We start from the raw sequence: 25322 nt of genomic DNA, 5'->3' as shown, positions 1-25322 counted from the left end.
TTCACTGGGCAGCACAATTGTGGAGTAATTAACTAGTAGGACAGGCGATTCATCCTTTAGATATTCCCAGAAGTCTACATTTTCACTTGACTCTGGAACTTTTATACAGGATTTTTTGTGGAATATCTCACCAGAAAAGGTAATTGAAAGGGATAGCTTAGAGAGACACCAAAATACAGCTGATACTGGAAATCTGAAATAAAAACAAAGTGCCAGAAATACACAGCCAGTCTGGCAGCATCTGTGGAGAGAAACAGGGTTAACGTTTCAGCTCTGTGAACATTCATCAGAAGCATAAAGATACATTTGATTTCATTTCTGGAGGGAATGATGCGTTGAGAAAGTGGATATAGGGGGAATTGATCTATTAAAAGGGGTAGGCTTATTGCATCTAATTGTCTTTGTCCTAAAAAGTTCTAATGTCTGTTTGGTTACTACCTCCATCATGTTACCTACTAACAAATCTGAAGTTAGGGTGAGTTAAAAGTCAAATTGTTTCACCTGGAGAAAATATATAAACATAGAAAATAATTGATTGGATTGCTGTAGTTTAAGTTAAAATTTATAGACAATATCTGATCTGTGGTGGTGTTTAGAGAGGAAGAATGAACATTTTCTATCTTTCTGTTTTGTCTTCCATTCTCTAACTCTTTGCACTCTCTTTTCTTCCAGTTTTTTCTCTACTTTTTTTCCTCTACTCCTTTCTCCCTCTGCCTTTCCCATACTTTTTATATGTGTGCATTGTTTTTCTGTATGTATCTTGTCTCCTTCTTTCCTCACTCCTCCTTCCATGGTGATTTAGAGCTCAATTCAAGCTCCTTCAATAGCCACAGTATGTTTCCTGTCTTTGCCTAGGTATGAAGTTATTCTGTCCCCAGGCTTTGGTGTAATCCTAAACTACTCAGAAGAATCTCACCAACACAGCAGCACTTAGTGAACCTATAGATCAACAGCTGGATCCCCTTTTCTTGGTGGCATTTCCTGATCCATCCCCATGCCAGTTGCCTGGTGTGTTTTCTTGCGAAGTCATCTCCTAAGTTTCCCTTATAGATGGGAGAGCTACTGCCTGTCAAAATCCCAGCCTTAGTTCCAGCGTTGAAGGTTCCTTTGCTAAAAGTTCCAAGGAAACATGTGCAAAACAGGATAAAAGCTAATGTAATTTGTCATGTCTCATTTAGTCACCACGATATATATGGATAAGTGAGAAATTTTAGAACTGGCCTAGAACAGAGTATGAGCAGAAAGGTCACCAGCTGTGTAGCTCTGGGATTGAACGGACCCAGACCTCAGTAATGTCTGAAGTTGATGAGCCCCAGTGATTTGTTTGGCTATGGGGCAAGATAGTAACCAACAGATACTCAGTCTTGCATTTCATTGGTCATTTGTAAGCACATGCTCATCAGTAACCAATCAGAAGTGAATTCCTGAAACTTGGACATGATACTTTACCAATCATTCAGAATTATCATATTTTAAAACAAGTTGTTTATCTAGATAAGCTGTTGCTTTGAAAACATTTCCATGTAAACTAGCCCTCATATTCAGATGGACTGATGCTGCCCAAGAGTGCAATAATCATACAGCAGTAACACTCCCCCTGATTATCACTGGCTGATTGAGACCTGAGCAGCTATTGCATAATGTATTTTGTTTTTGTCTTTACAGAAAGCAGTGATTTTTTTTTTTTGCAGCCTGTTATAGGTTGGAATATCTCAAAGGGTTAAGTTTTTTTTTTATTCGTTCGTGGGATGTGGGCTTGCTGGCTAGGTCAGTGTTTGTTGCCCATCCCTAATTGCCCTTGAACTGAGTGGCTTGCTAGGCCATTTTAGAGGGCATTTAAGAGTCAACCACATTGCTATGGGTCTGGAGTCACATATAGGCCAGACTGGGTAAGGACAGCAGATTTCCTTCCCTAAAGGGCGTTAGTGAACCAGATGGGTTTTTACAACAATCGACAATGGTTTCATGTTTGCCACTAGACTAGCTTTTTAAATCCAGATTTATTACAAATTCTAAGGATATTTGGTTCTGGGTATTTGGTGATGAGTATGTTCAGTCCAATTTTATATGTAGTATTCTCCCTAGCCTGCAGGGGTGCTCCTGCTTACAGATGTCCTGTGCTAGATATTGGCTCCCAGCATCTATATTTGGATTACTGCATAGTACCTATAAGGTTTCCCTTTCTAGAGATTGGGCCTAACTGGAGTGAATGCTAATGATATAAAAACAAGAAATGCTGGAACCACTCAGCAGGTCTGGCAGCATCTGCGGAAAGAGAAGCAGAGTTAACTTTTCGGGTCAGTGACCCTTCATCGGAACAGTTCCGATGAAGGGTCACTGACCCGAAACGTTAACTCTGCTTCTCTTTCCGCAGATGCTGCCAGACCTGCTGAGTGGTTCCAGCATTTCTTGTTTTTATTTCAGATTTCTAGCATCCGCAGTATTTTGTTTTTATTTGAATGCTAATGATACCTGAATTCCAGTTTTCTGTTCTGTATGTGAAGCCTGTTCTTGCCCCAAGCACACTTGCCCCTTTCTGCTTACCTATTAGCTGCATACTGAAACCATAGAATTTGTAGTGTTACAGTGTTAGAATTTATTATTGATGAAAAGTTTTGTCAAAGTAGGAAAAAACTAATATGCAGGATTGGTAATACTAATATAATATAAAAGCAAAATACTGCAGATGCTGGAAATCGGAAATAAAAACAAAGTGCTGGAAATGCTCAGCAGGTCTGGCAGCATCTGTGGAGAGAGAAGCAGAGTTAATGTTTCAGGTCTGTGATCTTTCGTCAGAACTTTCACGCATTAAAGCATAGTGTGTAGGCCAGGAAGGCACCGATGCAATGAATGCCTTGAAGTTTAATTCTGTTTAGAAGCTCATTTCTTTCCTCTTAATTGAGCTGTGTCAGGTAGGTTAACTGCTGCTTATAGAGAAAATTGATCGTGACCTCATAAGTTTAAATGTCTTCAGTATGTAGACGTGCAAAATCACTGGTGGTCTGGCAGTATAGTCATTCGTATGGTCTCAGCTGTGATGATGTTGTGACTGCTATCATTGGCTAAAGGGCTAGGGAGAGGTGAGTAATTAATTAAGCTTCCTGCTCCTGAGTGCTGCCCAGTAACCACTTTGGAAAAAAGCTGTGATGAGGAGCAAAACTACCATATTAGGTGAAACAGTGATCTTTGTTGTTGGTACATGTAGCTTCACTGTACTCCTACTGTTTGCTTTGGGGCAAGGGAGAAGGAGATATAAACAGTCCCAGGTTATATGTCACATACCTTTTAAGTCAGCTTTGCCACGTTGAATGCATATATGATGGAGGGTGAACATTTGAATTTTTGTGTGCAGAAATGTTGGTTCTGGCAATAACTGTCACCCCAATGCTTGGCTGGTTAAGGTGCTGTGTTGTTAAAACATACTATTATCTGGCCTCATTTTGGCTGGCAGTAGGGTTGTAATTATTGGCCACTTTGCCTGCTGGTTAGGGAGGACAAAGTTTCCATGCAGCAACATCCCGCTTAAGTGCATGTGCAAGGATATCAGATGAGGAAGAGATCAGGCTCAGCTGTGATGAGCTGTATGCGCACTTATGTGAGGCACTGGAGATTGACTGCAGGAAGGAGTAGATAACTTGGAGTGAAGGAGAAGTGAAAATTGGAAGGCTAATAAAATTATATAAAGAGAAATAGAATAAGAGGTGGGGGATGCTGTGTACATTTTTTTTTAAACCTTAAATTTTATAGATGAAATGTTTGAGATGGGGGAAAGGGTTCTGTGCTCTTACATTCCTTAAACAATTCTGTTTAGAAGCAGTGACGCTATCAATATATGTGATGACATCATCATCATCTGATTGCGGCCTGGGCTCGATAACTCACTCCCACACACACATGCTGCAGCTGCTGGTCTTACACCAAAATGTGTTTTTAATGTCACATTCATGGAGTCTCCTAGTTTTTCTCCTGTAAACCAGTTCCTGAATGTCATAAAGAGAGTGGAGGTAAGGATTTTAAACTAGAGATTCGAATGGAGGGTGGTAAAAAATTAGCAAGAGATTGGAGTGTATGTGCCCAGCTGAGAGCAGTGAGGAGTTAATTAAGGCTTGAGATTCTGCTGCTGAAGAGGATGTTTGAGAATGCGTGTTTCTGTACTTAAGTAGGGAGAATATTTGGCCTTGGCTTTGTAGTAGCAATAAAATGTGGCGTCTTCAGTCTGTGGGAGAGCTGTGCTTTGTAGTAACGTATGTTGCTGGCTGCTTGTTTTTCATATAAATCCCAATGTCTGAATTTAGATCATTGTTGACATTTTTACGTTCTGGAAATGGGCCTAATGAGCAAGGAAAAATATTGTGGTTCTGGTTTTCTGTGCAGGTCAAATGTTTTGTCTGAGGGCTGTGTTTATTCTTTAATCACCTTTATCCCGCCCACACTTTCTTTTTCTCAGATTGTCATCAGGAGAAGAGAAAATTTGAGATTCTCAGTCTGTGATTCCACCTTCCATTCGGAAGTTTTCTTTTTGGCTGGTTGTTGTCCCTCTCCAGTCTCTCACCCAGATAGCTCTTCATGTGTGAGCATAGGTAGTGAGTTCTGGCCAGCTATTTCAGCATAAAGGGTATTGTAACCAAACTTTAGATAGCTCTTTTATATTACATCTTGCACGACATTACTCATTGTGAGTCGATGGGTACAACAGCTTGCATTTATAAAGTGCCTTTGATGTAGAAATAGTCCTAAGCTCCTTTACAGAGGCTGGAGAAAAGTTAGATTAGAATATAAAACTGAAAGAATGGGTGCTGATTCATTTGGGGGAGAACCTGGGAGCGATGACCAAAACTTTGGCAAAAGAGATGAGTTATAAGTTGGCTTTTGACGTTTACGAGAGAAACAAAAAGTTGGAGGGGTTTCGAGAGGAAGGGCACTACAGAGAGTAGGAGTGTGGCCACCAAAGTGTCCGCTGCCAAATTCTGGTACATACGGCAGGATATTGCACCAGAGACAGAGTAGAGGATATAAGGCTGAAGGAGGTTGCAAAGGTTAGGTAGGATGAAGCTGCAGTGGAATGTAATGACACGGGCAAGAATTGAAGTTTGTTATGCTGGGAACAGGGAGTCAATGTAGGAGCGAATTAGTCCGGTTCCAGGTAGCTGAGTTTTCAGTAAGTTGGAGTTGGTGGAAGATAAAGGCCAGCAAGGATGGTATTTGAGAATTATGTACATGACAAAAACATTTCAGTAGCATGGGAGCTGAGATAGGCAGTGTTGCAGAGGTTGAACAAAATGGTCTTGGTGCTAAATAGGATGTGGAGTTTGAAGCTCAGCTGTGTACCAAAAAGTATGCAATATTGTGTATGATCTGGATTGCGCTGTGGAGAGCCAGCATGGACCCAATGGGTTGAATGGCCTCCTTCTGTGCCATAAATGACTCCTGTGACTCTAACACGCATCAGTGCCTCAGGTGAGGGATGGCTTTTTTCCTAATATTCAGCTGGAAGGTGTTTTGACTCTATCATGATTTGTTGTTGGACAGGCTGCCTGAGCACATGGAGATGGTCAAGAGAACTATTGAAATCTGATCTTAACTGCAGATGATGTCTGAGGTACAGCAGGTAGTTGAGAAAGAGAGTACTAACAATAGATCCTTGGGGGAACTCGAGAGGTCTGAACATGGATAGTGAAATCACACAAGGGCAATTCCCACAGAGCTGGACAATAGAGAAGCACTGGAAGAGAATGGTATGGCGAGCTGCATCAAATACTGCAGAAAGTTTTTTTTTGAAAAGACTGAAAACGCACTGTGGTACAACCATAGCATATGTTGTTCATGGCTTTGGCCAGAGCATTGTCAGTTCTGCAAGAAAGGTGAAAACCAAACTAAAGTGATTTGAACAGGGAGTTTTGGAAGAGGTAGGTACAATTCTGGGAATTTATTTATTTAGAGATACAGCACTGAAACAGGCCCTTCGGCCCACCGAGTCTGTGCCGACCATCAACCACCCATTTATACTAATCCTACATTAATCCCATATTCCTACCACATCCCCACAATTCCCCTACCACCTACCTATGCTAGGGGCAATTTATAATGGCCAATTTACCTATCAACCTGCAAGTCTTTGGCTGTGGGAGGAAACCGGAGCACCTGGCGAAAACCCACGCAGTCACAGGGAGAACTTGCAAGCTCCGCACAGGCAGTACCAAGAATTGAACCCGGGTCGCTGGAGCTGAGAGGCTGCGGTGCTAACCACTGAGCCACTGTGCTGCCCTCTTGTTGACATTTGAGAACCTCAGAAAAAAAGAGATTAGGGACCTGATGGTAGTTGGTGAAAATAGATGGAGCAAGGAAAAATGAAGGGGTGGATTGTGGTGAGAAGGCAGCTCAGTAGTGTTATCAATAAACTATGATCAGAAGAAATGTTACAGGGAGCAAATTTGACACTAGCAGGAAGTCCATGGTATGTACAAGATGTTTAATATGTACCAGTTGATTGCCCATGCACATAAGTCAAGGAATCGGGTATCAAGGAATATGTTCTTAATCTATTTGTCTTCATATTTATCTTTTTGTCTTCCGTATTTCTCTCTTTGCTTCTCTGTCTGTCTTCTCCTATATTTTCTTTCCTTTCAAGCGAAAGGAGATGGGCAGCATGGCAAAGTGATTGGGGGATGAAGGTACCTATGGTTCCAGACAGTTTATGGTGGGCATTGTGTGAAGAAAGGTAGCCCTCTGCATATCATCTCCAGTCACTTGTGCTTCCATTATCCCTTCTCGTTATCCCTCATCCCTCTCTCACTTTGTTTTGATGTCACACTTCAGTGAAGACATCAAAAAGTACAAAGGCGGTACATTACTTTTTTTAAAGCTTCTAATGAGGACACATACTCTGAGTTGTGCTACTTATTTCAAGTTCACAGGTCATCCAACTTTTCCTGCCCAATTTCCAGACATTGCATAGAACATTGTTTAGAACAAAAAAGTTGGATCATTTCATGTTACTACTTTGCTGTTGAATAGCTTTTTTAAAATTTGAGACTTTAACATTTTGTCCATTGCCATGGTATTTTGTACTTTGGAACTGGTGTGGGTTTGAAATGGGGAGAAGTTCAGCTTACACTGTGTGGAATGGCAGCTAAGAACTGTTAAAGCAATCTCTGTTTTCTTCTACTTTGTTGCAGGATATTTGCAGTTTATTTGATTTTTGGTTTTGAAATTCACCCCAGAATGCATGTAGTTTGATTAAAATGTTCTGCTTAGCAATGGTCACATCCAAATGCATACTACTTCATTTAGATCTTCACAGATCTATTTAGAAATGCTTTTTTTTTAACTCTTTTAACCTCTGAATGCTGACCAAAAGTTTACTCATGCACATGTGCTTCAACATTTGGGACTAATAAGTTTACACGTCAGAAGCAAGTACTTCTTTGTTGGTGTGCCATCTCTGATATTACTAGTGGGACTTTGTTCGGCTCTGAATATAAGCATTTCTTTTGGTTAGAAAATTGGCCTTTAAAAGTGGCTTTCAATCAGTATAAACCAGTGTTGTAGAACAGGAGCACTCTTAGTTTAAATTCAATGCACGTTGAGGGGGGCTCAGAAAGGGAAGTACAAAACATTTAAAGTATTATAAAATGCACTCTTAAATAGACCGGAAACAGTAAAAAGTTAACTAGAATGGGACTGGAAAAGGACGATGCATGCATTTTATTAGCGAAAAAGTCATGTCCGAGCATAACATTTTCATAGATCAATTTAAATACCTGGCTTTTCATCACATCCTTCTCTCTCCAGGGCTATATCTAATAGTAAAGTTAATCCTGATGGTGGTCTACCTTTTTAATTCAAATAACTTGAGTCTGCACATGTGAGCTGAAAATGCATAGTTGTTTCCTGAGCTTACTGGCACTCTAATGGTTAAATTTTCTGTTCCCGCCTTGCAGCAAACAGTTCAGTCTCCATAGTGACTGCATAGTTGATGCCAACATTCTTCTTTAGAGCCATGGTCTTACTTTGTTAATAGATTTATCAACAAATAAGAAATAATATAAGTACTTAATTGCACAAATAAATGGGGTCAATGAATTGATTTGGAAGACTTCAGCAATTGTTCTGTGAATCTGCAACAATAATACCCCATAAGCACCTGACAATTATGTAGTCCCTATTGATTTCAATTGTTAGGCATACAATAGTAACAACAACTTGCATTTATGTAGTACTTTAATGCAGAAAGAAGAACTTCAGGTTTCACAGAAACACAAGGAGAAAAATAGCACTGAGCGAAAGAAAGAGAAACTAAGGGCTGACCAAATGCTTGGATGAAGTGGTTTTTTTAACGAGGAAGACTTGAGGCCTTAAAGGAGGAGAGAGGGAGATGATGGGGTTTGCAGAGGGAAGAAGCATCTGCTCTTGGTGGGATGAGGGTGGAGGAGGAAGCATACGCTTAGAGGCGACAGTCAGGAACAAAGAATTTGGGAGAGGGGAACGTAGATGTGACAGTGGTTACTATTACGAAATGAAGGATTCAGATTTTAAATTTGAGGCCTTGGGGAACTAGGAAACCGATTAGGGCAGTGAGGAGGTGTACTGGACGAGCGAGATTTGATGCAGGAGAATTTTGGATGAGTTGAAGTTTAGGAAACCTCACTTATCAAATAGAATGCTGATAGTGTTCTGGTTCAGGCTGATAAAATCGCTGAAGAGTTGGGGAGAATCGGTGGCAAGGATATGTAGTTTGTGGCCAAAGATGATCACTTTGATCTTACCAGTGTTTAACTGAAGGTAATTACAGCTTATCCGGGACTGGACATTGGACAAACAGTCTGATTACATAGGTGGTGGAGCAGTCGAGAAAGATGATAAAGTGGTAGAGTTGGGGTGTAATCAGCGCATGTGTGGAAACTGACGCTCTTCCTCCCTGTCTTTGGGTTATATTGCCAAGGGCCCCATGCAGCTGAGGAAGAGTTGGGTGTGCAAGAAGTTATTGGTAGAGGTACTATGACTTGAGAATTGATAGGTAAGCATGTAGCCAAGTAATAGCAAACCCACTGAGTTGAACAGCAGAGGAGAGGCATTGGAGGATGATTGTCTGTCAAAGGCCGCAGAGAGGTTGAGGAGCGACAATACTCTGTGGTCACAGCTGCAGAGGATGTCAATTGTGACTTTGATTAGGGCTGACTTTAGTGCTGTCGCAGGGAGAGATTCAAACGGAGTCGTGGGAGTGATGGACATGGACTTTGGAGAGGAAAGCAAGTTACAAGATGCATGGTAATTTGCAAAGATGATCGGTGGGGTGGAGGTTGGTTAAAGGTTTTCCTTTGAGCAGGGAAGTGATGATGCTGATTTTGAATGGGAAGGTGGATAGTATCCGAGGAGAGGGAGTCATTTCCAGTATCGACTAGCGAGGGAACTAGGAAGGGAATTTGGGTGGTCAGCAACTCGGTGGCAGTGGAGCCAAAGGATCAGTAGAATCTTGTGGACAAGGGCATGAGGGGAGATGGGAGAGAAATTACGGTGGTGGAGGGGGTAGTGAAGAGCCTAAGGGAAGCTTGGCTAGTTGGAAAATTGGGGAGCAACAGACTAGGTGGCGTCCATCTTCATAACAAAGAAGCACATGAGCTCACACTTACTGTTGGTGGCAAGAGTGGAGTGAGCAGGGGAGTGGGTTTGAAGGAGACAGTTGTTAGTGGAGAACAGAGGAAAAACATGATCCTGGAGTAGTCTTGCAGATGCAAGTGAGACCCCAGAGACCTTAATGTGTTCCAGTCAGATCTGTTGATGGATGGCTAAACCAATTTCACTCAAATGTCCACACCTTTTGACTTAAGCAAACAAAGATGAGGGTCATACCAAGGGCAATAACCAGGATGGAATAGAATAAAGATTATCACACACTCTTGCCTTTTGAAACTATCCCAGAACAAGGGCATTGAAGTGATGATTGTAAATTTGTAATGTATGTAATTTCAAGCACTTTTTAGGTGTAACTAGCTGGTAACTTGATGTATCTGCAGTGTATTTGTAAGATTAGCACCAGTTTTGGACCCTTGCTAAATCCTTTTTTTTTCATTTGTTTCAGTACATGATTCATAATCCAGTTGTGAATTTGGGGAAAAGGAAAAGTACACTTTCACCAGAGGGAAAACTCTCAAAAAAAGCAAAAGGAGATGGAGACCCAAGCAAAGAGAAAAATAAAAAACGGAAATATGGAAACAAAGAGAAGATTCCTCGCAGTGCACCTTTGAGCCCAACGTTATGGGGTCACGTGCACGTGAAAAAGGCCATGAATGGAACTGGGATGGCGTACAGTCCCAAAAGGTCTCCAGAACAGGAACTGGAAGAAGTGATGAAGATTGTAACACCAACCAAACTGAACACCAACTTCCACATTCCCAAAAAGGGCTCCAACACTGCTCGGAACCTGAAAAGGCTGCAAACTAAGGAAAAAATGAACAAAAAAGAGAAATCCAAGAATAAGGCTAAGTTGCTCAATGGACCGAAGTCTTCAGGGAACAGCAAATCTCCAAAAAAGGGTCTGAAAACTCCAAAGATGAAGATGAAACAAATGACACTTTTTGAGATGGCAAAATCAAGCACATCCAAGACGGGAAAAACTCAGAAGGGTGTTGGAGGGACATCAAGATCTGTGACTAAACCTCAGAAATATTTGCCACCTTTGGCCTTACAATTCCTTCGATATTACAAAGACAACAAAGGAAAGGAGGAGAAAAAGGGCGCAGTATCTGCATTTATCACTCGGGTGGCTAAAGTGCTTTCTGCTGAAGAACGTGCTCGCCTACCAGAGGAAGTTGGTGATCTTGTGGAGAAACGTTATGAGATACTGGAGCACAAGAGGAAATGGGCATTGATGACACTGGAAGAAAGAGCAGATTATCACAAGAAGAAGCGTGAAGAGCTAAAGGAAAAACTGAAGGAAAAGGCCAAAGAACGGCGAGAAAAGGAGATGCAGTTAAAACTGGAAAAACAGAAGAGATTTGAAGATCAAACTCTTGCAGGAAAGAGCTTACCTGCACTAAAACTGGTTGACACACCTGAAGGGCTCCCCAACACACTTTTTGGCGATGTTGCTATGGTGGTTGAGTTTCTCAGCTGTTATGCCGGTTTGCTAATGCCAGATGACCAGTATCCGATCACAGCAGTCTCCTTGATGGAAGCACTTACCTCTGAAAAAGGAGGTTTCCTCTATTTGAACAGAGTTCTGTTGATCCTCCTTCAGACTTTGCTCCAAGATGAAATCGCAGAAGACTACCGAGAACTGGGGATGAAGCTTTCTGAAATTCCTCTCACCTTGCACTCTGCTTCAGAACTGGTTAGGCTCTGCATGCGCAAATCCGATGTGCAGAATGAAAGCGAAACGTCAGAAACTAATGATGACAGTAAAGATTCTGTAGGGTTTGAAGACAATGAAGTTGCAGATGAATTCCTGGATAAGCTGGAAACTGCTGAGTTCTTTGAACTGACCCCAGAAGAGAAAGTGAAGATTCTATCGGCGCTCTGCCATCGGATTCTGATGACCTATTCAGTTCAGGATCACATGGAGGACTCTCAGCATAAGTCTGCAGAGCTGTGGAAGGAGAGGCTGGCTATGCAAAAAGAGGAGAATGACCGGAAAAAGGCAGAAAAACTGAAGAAAAAAGAAATGGAGGCAAAAAAGAAAGAGCCAGAAAACAACAAAATGGGCGACAAGAAAAAGTCAGAGAAGAAAAAAGAATTTGATAAGCTAGAAGTGGACAAAGGTGGAAATGACTTGTTAACAGATGTCAATGGCAGTGAAGACCTCATCAGTGCAATTAAAAGCAGACGACTGATGGCATTGCAGGCAAAAAAGGAGAAAGAAGAGCGGGAAAAACAGGAAAAAGAGAGAATGGAAAAAGAGGTCGAGGTGGAGAAGATTCGCAAGCACAAAGCAGCAGCCGAGAAGGCTTTCCAGGAGGGAATTGCAAAAGCCAAACTTGTCCTACACAGATCACCGTTGGGCACAGACCGCAACCACAACAGGTATGTGTGGTTTCCTCTTTCTCCAAAAAAAACTAGTATTTCACCCCTTTCATACAGCTTCTCTCAGTACCGTACCCAATCTTTTAGTGAGGGGTTGTTGGCCTATTGGGTCTCTGTAAATGTTAGCTGCAAGGAGGGGCATAACCGAAGCCCTTTCTGTTCAGTATGACTGCACACCAACCCAGTGAGCTCTTAATCGCGAACGCAAATCCATACTCCTACTATACTGCTGTGTAGTGGGAATGAAAAGCCATTGTGCTCCGTACTTGAGGTTTCTCTTTGCTCAGCAAAATGTTAACTCTGGCCCACAGTATGAGAGCGAATTTAATTCTTGGGCCTCGGGCATCCTTGCAGTGTGCCTCCTGCCCAAAATTAACAGGATTTTCTACCTGGCCAGCAGATGGAAGTGAAATCTGGATGGCAGGGGGCCGTTACTGTGAAAATTAAGAAATGGTCTCTAGTCATCGGGTAAATTGATGGTGGAGGGGAAAGGAAGCCTGGCACAGAGAAAACCCAAGGTTTCCTTGTGGGGCACAGAGCAGCACTCCTGGAAACAGAAATAAAATCTTTAAATACTTTTTTCATTTCTTCTGGTCCTGGATCCACTTGCTGCCATGTTGGCCTGAGGAAAGCCATAACGCCTTCCATGCTCACACCTGTGGTTAAAATTGCAATAAGACCCCAATGATCTTTTTCAGAGCCTTCAGCTTTAATGGAAAATGTACTGTATAGGAGGAGAGCTTGTTGTAGTTATATTACACATTGGGAACTGGAGTGCCTTAAAATTGAGTACCCACTGTGGAGGTTAACTAGGTTTTTCGTTAGCTGGGTGGATTGTGGGGTAAAGGAATGTTCTGGTTTTATTCTTGGATTGTACACTCAAATTATGTTGTGCATTGGCTTGTGCGATATTGCTTAATGTTCTATGCTCTTTCTGAAAAAGGTATTGTTAATTATTTCAGGCTGAAGTTTTCCGATAATGGAAATGTGTTAGAACAAAATGCTGGAAGTGTTATCCTGTAGGGGCTTGCCTCCATCTGAACAGGCTAGTGATTTATCTCCTCTGCAGGTTCTGGCTGTTTTCTGATCTGGTACCTGGTCTGTATGTAGAAAAAGGTTGGGTCCATGACAGCATTGATTACAGCTTTACCCTTCCTGAAGAGTGTACACAGCATGAAGAAGATCAGGATTCCAAAAGTAAGGCTACAGTCTTAATTTGTTTAACCTTCATGTAAAAATAGCCATCTCTGTCATTCACTCAGCAGGTGTAGAAATTGAGAAGAACTATGCCAAAGGACAATGCCCTCTACAGTGCTAAAAGGTCAATAATCGATAAAATAATTAAGAATATCAGGCGTCCTCATGGTCTAAGGATTATACAACGTGATACAGACCAGAAGACCCAATTTGGTTGCCGAAACTAACCTTAACAGCCATGTGAGAGGGGAAAATGCACTAGGTTCCTGCTCCTGATTACTGTCCTCTGTTCTGTGTTGGAAAGTGAAGGTTTGGGTTGAATCCTAAGGTGAAGTTGAATCCTAAGATAAGCCATGATTGTTTTGAATGGTGGAGCAGGCTTGATGGGTCATATAGTCTACTCCTGCTCCAATTTCTTGTGGGCATCAGATGAAAACAGGATCGTGCTTTTCAAGATGAAGCTTACAAGGCAAGAGACCTGAGATGAGGCATTTACAATTCTGTGCATGCTGCTGTCCTTCATCTGGCTTGATACAACTACAGCATTTATTTCTCTCTGAATTTGTCTGTAATTACACATGGCAGGGCCAACATTAGTAAAAAAAAAGATAAATTCTTGTCTCCCTCTTCTACCTCATGTGATTTGTTTTCTTGGTTTTAAAGGCTTCTAGAGTTTTTTTTAAAGTCAATTCAAAAGGTTGATTTGATTTAAAATAATGTTTTAAAAAGTCATCTCTCATCCCTGGTCCTCCAAAGCGATTAGGGATCTGTAATCAGTTGGTCGGATCCATCTGTACAAGTGACCTCCGGAAAATGGAACACTTTGGCACCTAGAATAGAATCATAGAAAGTTTACGGCACAGAAAGAGGCCACTGGCCCATCGTATCTGCGCCAGCCAAAAATGAACCACCTAGCCTAATCCCACCTTCCAGAATTTTGTCCATAGCCCTACAGGTTACAGCACTTGAGGTGCATATCCAGACACCTTTTAAATGAGTTAAGGGTTTCTGCCTTTTACTACCCTTTCAGGCAGTGAGTTCCATACCCCTACCATCCTCTGGGTGAAAAAATTGTTCCACATCTCCCCTCTAATCTTTATGCCAATCGCTTTAAATCTATGTCCCCTAGTCACTGACCTATCTGCTAAGGTGAATAGGCCCTTCACGTCCACTCTCCAGGCCCCTCATAATTTTGTGCATTTCAATCAAATCTCCCCTCAGCCTTCTCTGTTCCAAGGAGAACAACCCCAGCCTATCCAATCTTTCCTCATAGCTGCATTTTTTCAGTCCTGGCAACATGCTCGTAAATCTCCTCTGTTCCCTCTCTAGTGCAATTATATCCTTTCTGTATTGAGGCGACCAGAACTGCTCACAGTACTCAAGTTGTGGCCGAACCAATGATTTATACAGTTCCATCATAACCTCCCTGCTCTCCTATTCTGTGCCTCGGCTAATAAAGGAAAGGATTCCATATGTATTCTTAACCACCTTATTGACCTGTCCTGCTACCTTCAGGGATCTGTGGACATTTACTCCAAGGTCTTTCACTTCCTCGACACCTCTCAGTATTCTCCCATTAATTGTGTATTCCTTTGCCTTATTTGACCTCCCCAAATGTATCACCACACACTTCTCCAGGTTGAATTTCATTTGCCACTTTTCTGCCCACCTGACCAGTCCATTGATATCTTCCTGTAGTCTCCAGCTATCCTCCTTGCTATCAACCATATGGCCAATTTTTGTGTTGTCTGCAAATTTCTTGATCATGCCCCCTACATTAACGACTTGGACATAAATATGCACCACAAAAAGCAGGGGACCCAGTACTGAGCCCTGCAGAACGTCACTGGGAATGGCCTTCCAGTCGCAAAAACACCCGTCAACAATTACCCTTTGTTTCCTGTCACTGAGCCAATTTTGTACCCACCTTGCTATATTTCCCTTAATCCCAAATGGACTTTTATTTTTTTAACCAGTCTGCCATGTGGGACCTTGTCAAAAGCCTTGCAAAATCCATGTAGACCACACCAACTACAGTACCCTCATCAATCTTCCTTGTTACTTCTTCAAAAAATTCAATCAAGTTAGTCAAGATCTTCCTTTAAATCCATGCTGACTATCCTTGATTGATCTGTGCTAAGAGTCAGTTTATCCTGTCTCAGAATTGATTCCAATAATTTGCCCCTTTTGAGGTTAGACTGATTGGTTGGCTCCCTTTTAAACAAAGGTACAGCGTTAGCAGTCCTCCAATCCTCCGTCACACCTGTTTCGAGTGAGGATTGGAAAATGATGGTCAGACCCTCCGCTAGAGCGTGGCTACCCGACGGGACCCCACGACATGTGTCGGGGTCGGGTCGGGTTGGGTTGCTCTTCCGGGTCCGGCATTCAGGCTTGGGTCGGGCCGGGTCGGACACACACTATCACCACCTCTGGTACGTGGCTCTAATCTTAATGTACTTTTTAAACAACCTTTCAAGTCCAGTTACAGTTTTTGTTGCTTATCTGCACGAGCTTAAAAAGTGAAAAATGGAAGCTAGGTTAACTGAACATTCCAGTGGTCAGGCTCGGGTCAGATGTGGTTCTGTCGGGCTCGGTCAGGTGGGCAGAAAAGTGGCAAATGGAATTCAACCTGGAGAAGTGTGAGGTGATACATTTGGGGAGGTCAAATAAAGCAAAGGAATACGCAACTAATACACATTTGCAGACCAGAGCCGGCCTTTACTCTCCACTGTCTCCTCCTTGGTCTCTTTTAACAGCCTGGGGTACATTTCATCCGGCCCTGGTAATTTATCCACTCTGAGGTGCTAATAACATTAATACTTCCTCCCTCCCTATGTTAATCATATCCAGTACTTCACACTCCTCCTCCTTAACTGCAGTATCTGCACCGTCCCCCGCTTTTGTGAAGACCGATGCAAAGTATTCATTAAGAACCATACCAACATCTTCCTCTCCTACACACAGGTCACTTTTTTGGTCTTTTCTGGGCCCTACTCTTTCCTTAGTTATCCTCTTACTCTTAATGTATTGATAAAACATCTTTGGGTTCACCTTGATTTTGCTTGCTCTTTCATGCTCTCTTTGTTTTCCTAATTTCCTTTTTGATTTCACCTCTCCGCTGCGTACTCCTCTCCGCTTTCTGTAGTATTGAATTCTCGATGTCAGATATAAGATTTCCTTTTCTGCCTTATCTTACCCTGTAAGCTCCTCGACATCCATGGGGTTCTAGATTTGGCCATCCCACCCTTTTTCTTTTTGGGAACATGTTTACTCTGAATCCCTTGCCCGTTGAATGCCTCCCACTGCTCTGACACTGATTTACCTTCAAGGGGATATGAAGCACTTTACATGGGGAAGTATCCTTTCCTTCAAATCTGTCAACACTTCACCCCTCTACAAGAGAAGTGCATGGCATATTTCCGTGTCAATGACAACAATATTGCATGGCTCTGAACTTTTGCTGCTTCTGTATACTATCTCCCCGCTGAAGATCACCGCTGAACTGCTAGAGCTCTCATGATGAAACCTTGAAGGTCTGCTTTGCTGAAATTCCTAGCTTCAGCTTCTGTCAGCACTTCAGCAAAGATCATTGTGAAACAGACGTTTAAGGCACTGACTCCAATTTAAAAAAAAAAAATCTGCATATGTTAAAAGTATCCTACATGCTGCATAGTCTTTAAAGCCAAGGATTTCCTGCTTTTTGCAGGAAGGAAACAGGCCACCAGTTCGAATGAAGAAATTTAAATGACTGTTCTACTGACTGTTGGAAAAGCTTCGTTCAGTCACCATTCTCTCAACACCACTGGTTGTCCAATTTACCAATGCCAGTATCCAAAACTGGTAGGGCAGGGGCTGAGTTCAGAAAGATTTGCATGCCATTGAGCATTAGAACACTAGTTTTTAGCAGAATGGAACAGGTGCAATACAGGATCTGTTGAACTTGCAATTTCAGCAGCGCAACTAGAGAGCAGTGTTGGCTAATGAGCTTATTGCTTACTGGGGAGAATGAGGGATTAAAAATTGTTTTCTAGGGCATTTACACACTTCATGGTACTATGCTATATGCAGAAGATCCTTTCCCTTGGGAGATCAAGGAGGAGAGGAAATTGGGCAAGATTGGATCCCTATGGATTGGTAACATGCCAGGAGACTGAATGATGCAATAGTTTAGACTTCCTGGGAGTTGGGTTCGAATCCAGCTAGATATTAGAATCAAAAATATCCTTTCTCATTTGTGTATTGCCAGTCTAATTTTGGGACTAATTGGTAATTTTGCTCTGAGAGGCCAAGGGATGGCTGATGTGCAAAATGGGAAACATCAGGCTGGTGTATTTGGGAAAGTGCAAAGAGCTTTTCTCTGCATCTAACCATGTTGTGGCTTAAATGGGAAATTTCTGTTTTCCAATACTGATGTTCCTCATGCTAAGCAGCACGAGCAAAAAAAAAAGCAACTTTTTTTAATTTAAAAAAGTAATATACCTTCATTAACAAAATTCCCTTGTGGAAAGGAAGCTAAGAATGTTACTTTACGTTGAACATGATTTATAGTTGGTGCTTGATTGTCTAATTATGTTTGGGTTATTAGGTTAAAAATGCTGATATTTTGGGACTTGATATATATATTGATTAGAGCTGATTTACATTTACCTACCCATTTCAGAATATTAACAGTCATTTGAAACTTAATGTTTGTCTTTTAGGTAATGATGATGACAGCATTGCTGAGAGCAGCTTAAATGATAGTGGCCACCAGGGGTCCTCGCATACTGCAGAGGTTTGCATTGAAACCACTGTACCTAAACAAGGACAGAACCTATGGTATCTTCTGCTTTTACAACTCGCTATATTCACTTCTCGCGGTTTTTAGATGCTCAACAATGTGGGGGCTTTGTAACTAAATGAAGACAGAAGAAGCAAAGGTTAAAAAGTGCAGCACAGGAATTTGGCAGTGTTAAAGGGTATTTATTTAAATGCAAGGAGTATAGTAAATAAAGCCGATGAGCTGAGGGCACAGACACATGGCAACACGATAGCATTGCTATAACGGAACCATGGCTTAAAGAGGAGCAAGAGTGGCAGCTCAGCATCTCTGGATATAGAGTTTTCAGGTGGGATAGAGGGGGATAAAAAAGGAGGGGGGATGGCATTATTAGTTAAGGAATCAATAACAGTTTTGAGGAGGGATGATATGCTAAATGAATCATCAAATGAGGCCATATGGGTGGAGCTCAGAAATATAAGAGGAGAGCCACACTACTAGGAGTGTACTATAGACCCCCAAATAGTGAGAGGGAGATAGAAGAACAAATATGTAGGCAAATTTCTGAGCGCAAAAGCTATAGGGCAGTAATAGTTGGGGATTTCAACTACCCCAATATCAACTGGGATACAAACAGTGTGAAGGGCACAGAGGGCACAAATTCCTGAACTGCATTCAAGAGAACTTTTTTTTAGCCAGCATGTAACAAGCCCAACGAGGGAGGGTGCAATTCTAGATTTAGTCTTTGGTAATGAAGCTGGGCAAGTGGATGAAGTAACAGTGGGTGACCATTTTGTAGATAGTGACCATAATACAGTTAGTTTTAACATAATCATGGAAAAGGACAAAAACAGGAGTAAAAGTTCTAAATTGGGGGAAGGCAAATTTTACAAAACTGAGGTGACCTGGCGAAAGTGGACTGGGTACCGATACTTGAAGGAAAATCAGTGGCAAACCAGTGGGAGGCATTCAAAAGCGAGATACCACAGGCACAGTGTAGGTATGTCACCACAAAGATAAAGGGTGGTACTGCCAAATCTAGAGCCCCCTGGTTATCTAGAAGCTTACAGGGTAAGTTAAAGCTGAAAAAGAAAGCTTATGACTATCACAAAAAACTTAATATTTTAGAAAGTCTAGAGGAGTATAGAAAGTGTAGGGGTGAAGTAAAAAAGGAAATTAGAAAAGCCAAGAGAGGACATGAAAAATTACTGGCAGGTAAAATCAAGGAAAACCTGAAGATGTCTTATCAGTACATTAAGAACAAGAGGATAACTATGGAAAGGGTATGGCCTATCAGAGATGTACAAGGGAACTTATGCATGGATGCAAAAAGATGTGGGCAGGGTTCTTAATTAGTTTTTTGTCTCCGTCTTCAAAAAGGAGACGGATGATGCAGACATTGTAGTTAAAGAGGAGGAGTGTGAAATATTAGAGATGATAAACATAATGAGAGAGGAAGTACTAGAGGGTCTGACATCCTTGGAAGTGGATAAATCTCCAGGGCCAGATGGATTGCAACCCAGGTTGTTAAAGGAAGCCAGAGAGGAAATAGCAGATGCGCTGAGGATCATCTTTAAATCCTCACTAGATACAGGCAAAGTACCAGACGATTGGAGGTCAACGAACATTGTACCATTGTTTAAAAAGGGTGCGAGGGATAGGCCAAATAATTATAAGCTGGTCAGTCTGACCTCAGTGGTGGGTAAATTGGGTGGCTAGTTTTTTCAGCAGACACAGACACGATGGGGTGAATGGCCTCCTTCTGTGCTGTAATTTTTCTATGGAATAGTTTCAGAAACTGCTCAAAATCTGGTAGTTTTAAATCTCAATATTGTCCACTGTATTTCTAGACTGGTATCATTACACCAGTAATGCTATTGTGACAAGTGGGGATGAGTGTGCTGGGACTCTGAACAGTGCTGGGCATCAGTTGGCCTAGATATTGAGTGGGATCAAGATCCAGCTTGAATATGGCACTCTTCCATAGTCAATTGGCATACGACACTCAGTCTCAGCTCCTACGTGAGTGAGGTGTTAGAGGAATGGTACCTGAGATCACCATCTTGGGAGTGGAGGAAATTGCTGCCAAAATTCATAAATTTGTCATCTTGTGAATTTTGTTACCACACTAAAATTGAGCCATGTTTCAAACATCCTTTTGGAGTTTGAGACACGGAGTCATGTTTCAGCATCCCACTTAGAGAAAAGGTTTAAGACATATTTGTGATGGAGCAAATCTAAAAGGATCATTTTAGACCATTTGTACCAAAGTGAGCTGTTTCCTGTAAACCACTTTACACAAATTTTACTCATCTGAGTTCAGAATTCCTTCATTGCTGTTTTATCATTTTTCTTATGAGTAACACCCTGCACATTGTTTTTCAATTGAGATGTGTATGCACGCAATCTGCAACAGTATTTTGGGATACAACACTAGCCCTTTATTTTCCCTGCATCTTCCCCAATCCTTAGAAGACTTGATCTTACCCTTTCATAGGGCAGCACTGCAAACTACCATGATATCATACTGCTTTGAGGACTTTTCTAAACCAAGCCCTTTATTTTGTTGTAGCAATTTGACTGTTTTAGATATGATTTTTACAGTCTTATCTTTCTCCAAGGGGTTTGGAATGTTTCACTATTTTGTGTTCAGGCATTTGCTCACTGATTCTAATGTGTATACACCTGCTTCTTTTGTCTTCTGGAAATATTGATTCGTAGCATTGATTTTATCCACAGGTTTGTGTGTGACACCCAGAAAGACCTGGACGAGCTCCTGAACTGTCTTCATCTGCAAGGTGCCAGAGAGAGCGCACTCAAAGAACGACTTCAGAAAAAGTAAAGTCTTCAAAGTTCCATAAAACTGGTTTGATTAGCTCAGTATATAAAAAGATGGACACAATTCTGCACCCCCTTCCCCCAAAACCCCAGTAAAGGCAGAATCAAGCCATTGTACTTCACCATTTGTGTACTTGCTTTAAACTGAACTGGCATTGCTGATTCTCCAGGCTGAGACTTTAAATGCTACTGGTTATTGGTATTTTCCTTTAATGTCATGTGTAGAGGAAAAGCAAAGCCCAATCTGGAATATAATAAAATAATTTTAATAAATACACTTATGGAACATTTACATTCTCCTTAGTCAGGAATTCCAGAGAAGCTGTATCAGAAGTACCTTTTGTGTTGCTGACTAGCTATTTAAAGTTTTTCTCTACATATTTTCTGCTGAAGACACATGCCTCATGCTGGGTTATGGTTTCATGATGTTAAGCACCTTCCAGTACACTACCAATTTAGCTGCTCTTCAGTTGGCAGCAGTGGCCTACTTGACTGAGAAAAGGCATTTGTACCAGCTGAGCCCGTTCCTGCCTCGCTCATTTGCATTTTCCAGTGGGCCTGAGTGGTCGGGAAGGGGAATTTTAGCTAATTTCTGCACCCAGGTTTCTCTAATCCAGAGCAGCGACGGTCAACTTTCGCGCCCTAACAACTACTCTGGCTGACATCAGGTAACTGGACATAGACTCAGAATCAAATCTTGGGCCTTCCTGTTCAGCGTGTAACAGTCTCTTTACCAACTGAGTATGGGGGCAGTTGGCTACGTACCATTAACCATCAAGTTTAAGCTTTAAACTACCATAGTATTACATTACTGTAACTACTGAATACAGGGCTGTGATTAAATACATACATTAAGTGAATTTACAGGTTTCTGTCTATGTAAAGTATGTGCTACTGTTTGTTCTCGAGATCTTGTTTCTATAATTGGCCACCTCAGGCTTTTATTGAAATACTGATGTACAGATCAGTATGTGAAGCAACGGTTGAACTGGATGTAATGTTATTGAAAAGTATACCCTGTCCATGCAAGGTAATTCCATACTTCAAGTGTGTAAACTTAGTGACCAGAATCTTTAAAGCTGCAGTGTTGAATATAGTGCACAATTTAAAAAAAAAATTTCCTCTATTATCATTGTTTGTTGCAAGAGCCAATTATGTTTTCTTATTCTTTCTCTACTGGACTGGGATGTGCCTGTCAACTACCATACTTAATTTTTGATGTGCTAACTCTGGTTCAAACTTTTGTGTTCTGCAGGATTTAGTTTGTGGGAAGATGAATAATATTTTTAGTTTTCCACACACTAATGATTTAACCCATTTGGAAAGAGGAGCTGCTAGGTGATAGCTATTTACTTTCTCAGGTTGTTGCAGATTGTACTAAAGTTAGCTTTCCCTGAAGCTCTGGTCTTTCCATTTGGACTTTGTGCAATGATTTGCAAAGGCAATAGTGGGAGAAGACATTGAATTACTGAAAATGTTGCTGTGTTTAAGAACACTGCACCACTTTGCATTTATCTAAAGGATTTAAAAATGAGTTCACTGATGGCTGGGTTTAAGTATATTGTCCAGAGTAAGTCTGAACTGTATGGGCCCAGGAAAACCCTAGCTTCAATCCCTAGTTGGTGCTGAGTCAGCTGATCTCATTTGGGGAATTAAATGATCTTAAAGACTAGGATGTGGAGTGGAAAAATTAGTTGATTCCTGCTCCTGATGGCTAAACAATGATTCCTGAAGGAAGCTTATACATGGAAATCAGATGAGTACTGGAATAGCATCGGCTGAGATCCCTAGCCGATGGTCAAGATGTGACTTTTTAGCGTGATGTGCAGTTGTCTGGGTTTAAATTGATCAATCTGGTTGTATGGTGTTATCATTATTTCTAAATCAAATGAATTATCTATAATAGGAGTGGGGGGGACTTGAGTATTCCATGTTTGCCAATTTCTCCTTTTCACTGCTAAGGACACAAACTTGCTCTGGGGATGTGGTTTCACAAGGCCAGGTGCTTGCTATTACCTTGGACAAATGGCCTCTTGAGCCTATTTATTGAGTATTATTGGTTATTTGATTATTTTGCAGTGGGTGGGAAAACGGGGTAGGGCGAGTAATCTGAGCTGAGCCCAATCCTGTCCTTGTCTACATGCACAAACTTTCCAGAACAAGTCACCGTTGCAATCTGGGGAGGAACACCAGCTGGTTTAATTTCTTCCTATTCCTAGTAAAAGGAGTTCTTGGGACACTGCAATCCCCCTATAATTTGCTGCCCGGACTACAATCTTACTGTAGAAAATAAGCTAATATTTCATATATTTGAATTATAAAGTAGATTATTCTGTGCATTTAAACATTGCCTGTATGTGCTGATTTTGAGTTTAGAATATGAAATTTCATCAACTTAAAATATGTTGACTGTCCTTTTGATATAGGAGTTATTATAGTTTATTGACTGGAAAATACATTTTTTGTTGCATAATTGGCTGAATAAATATTGCAATTTTTAAAATATCAACTTCTCTTTATAGGTATCATGATATCCTTCATTCACTCCATTTGGCACGGAAGCCAAACCTTGGCCTCAAGTCCTGTGATGGCCATCAGGAGCTCCTCAACTACTTGCGAACTGACCTGATTGAAGTGGCAACACGGCTGCAAAAGGGAGGGCTGGGGTACATGGACAAATGTGATGAGTTTGAGGAGAGGGTAAGTAACCACACAGGTATACTAGTGTCCTTAGCAAAGAGGTACTTATATGGCTACCAGCTGTACTATACAGGGCATGTTCGCACAATCATTCAGGATCCATGAACTGGTTCCCAGCAAAGCAGAGCTAATAAAGTCACTGCTTCCTCTTCCAGTTTAATGTCAAAGTGAAGGTTTGGCTGAATTCCAGTTGTTTTCTTTGTTCCACGAAAAAGGGACAGTAAAACTCGTGGGTCCCAGCAAAGCATAGTTCCAAACCACTGTTCAGATAAATCTGGATTTGCACTTTTCATTAAGAACATATCCGGTTTTAAAAGAACAACTTGTATTCTCTAAAATGTTTTTCTCAACTGAGATTATATATTCTTGTTCAATCTCTGCGCAGGAGTAGAATTTGTTTCCATCATCCCTCCTCGATGTCAGGTGCAAGATTTAGTTAATAACCAGGAAATAAGAAAGAATAGGAGGGAATTGAAAAAGTTAATGCAGGTGGTAAAGAGAGGTTACGATAAAAGTATAGCAGGCAACATTAAATTGAGCCCTAAAATATTTTATTAACATAAAGAGTAAGCAGTTAGTTTGGGTCTTTAATAGGCCCAATCTTTTCCCTAAGGAAAATCTTCATGTAGTGTTTGCAAAAGCATTGAGCCTTCACAAAGGAAGTAGTTGATGTGAAGGTTACACTAAAAGAGAGGGAAGTTATGGACAGGATAGTAATAGTTGGAGAAACTTACTAAGAAAGATTAGCATCACTGGAAGTTAAATCAGCTGATCTGGATGGAATGCATCCTAGGTTGCTGAAAGAAGCAAAAATAGAGGCATAGGCCACAATCTTTCAATCCTTATTGGTTATAGGAGTAGCGCCAAAGAACTGGATGGTTGGCTGGTTAGCCTAACATTGGTGGTGGGAAAGTTTTTGGAACCCATTATCAGGGACAAAATAAACTTTCATTTGGAAAGGCATGGGTTAATCAAGGAGTGCCAGCATGGATTTGTTAAAGGCAAATTGTATCTGACTAGCTTGATTGAATTCTTTGAGGTAACAGAGAAAGTTGATCAAGGTAGTGTAGTAGATGTATATGTGGACGTTTGGAAGGCATTTAACAAAGTGCCACACATGAGGCTTTTTCTGAAGTTGGAAACTCATGGAATTAAGGGGGAATAGGAGGTACAGATAAAACAATTGGATTCAGTGAAAGGAAGCAAAGGGTGGTGGTGGGTGGATGGATATATTTCAGACTTGAAGGTGGTTTGCAATGGTGTTCCAAGGATTAGTTTTGGGTCCCTTATTCACAATTTTTATAAAGGACCTAGACTCTAGTGTAGGGTGCAGCATTATAAAGTTTGCAGAAATATGAAGCTTGCAAAGATTATGATGAAAGTAGTTGTAGACTTCAGGATGACATGGACAGAAGCATGGCAGAGGGGGTTCAATGTGGAGAAGCATAAAGTGATGCACTTTAGAGTAAAGGCCTGCTACCCGACCTGAACCCGATGGGACCCAACAACGTGTTGGGTTTGGGTCAAGTCGCTCTTCCGGGTCCAGCTTTTGGGCTCCGGTCGGACACACACAGTACTACCTTTTGCTCTGCTTGGAGGAAAAGGGAAGTTGAATAAGTAAGCGTCAAAATTTGAAAAGCCTGCCTGAGCTGGGAGTCCAGGATATCAAGGAGGGAAACATGCATCCGGACTCCATAGACTGAGTCTGCGCAGTGAGCAAGTGAGCGTCTCTATGACATCATCGTGCTCATGCTGCAGCTTCCTTCCATTCCATCCATTCAAAATTGGTAAGTACAGTAAGTGCACTATG

The 25322-nt window shown here is 41.4% G+C and overlaps 1 protein-coding gene across 2 annotated transcripts in view; it reads left to right on the top strand.

The window, feature by feature from the left end:
* baz1b (bromodomain adjacent to zinc finger domain, 1B) overlaps nt 1–25322 on the top strand; it is a 90827-nt gene that overhangs the window by 30200 nt on the left and 35305 nt on the right. For both annotated transcript variants that reach the window (XM_068010202.1, XM_068010201.1), the window contains 5 exons: nt 10079–12018; nt 13088–13215; nt 17916–18033; nt 20714–20812; nt 23335–23512. In XM_068010202.1, the coding sequence (XP_067866303.1) occupies nt 10079–12018; nt 13088–13215; nt 17916–18033; nt 20714–20812; nt 23335–23512 (2463 nt within the window). The remainder of the gene's footprint in view (nt 1–10078; nt 12019–13087; nt 13216–17915; nt 18034–20713; nt 20813–23334; nt 23513–25322) is intronic.

The sequence above is a fragment of the Heterodontus francisci genome, chromosome 30 (assembly GCF_036365525.1).
Source record: "Heterodontus francisci isolate sHetFra1 chromosome 30, sHetFra1.hap1, whole genome shotgun sequence".
NCBI lineage: Eukaryota > Metazoa > Chordata > Chondrichthyes > Heterodontiformes > Heterodontidae > Heterodontus > Heterodontus francisci.
The sequence above is the reverse complement of the archived record's forward strand: the minus strand, read 5'-3'. Positions and strand labels throughout refer to the sequence as shown.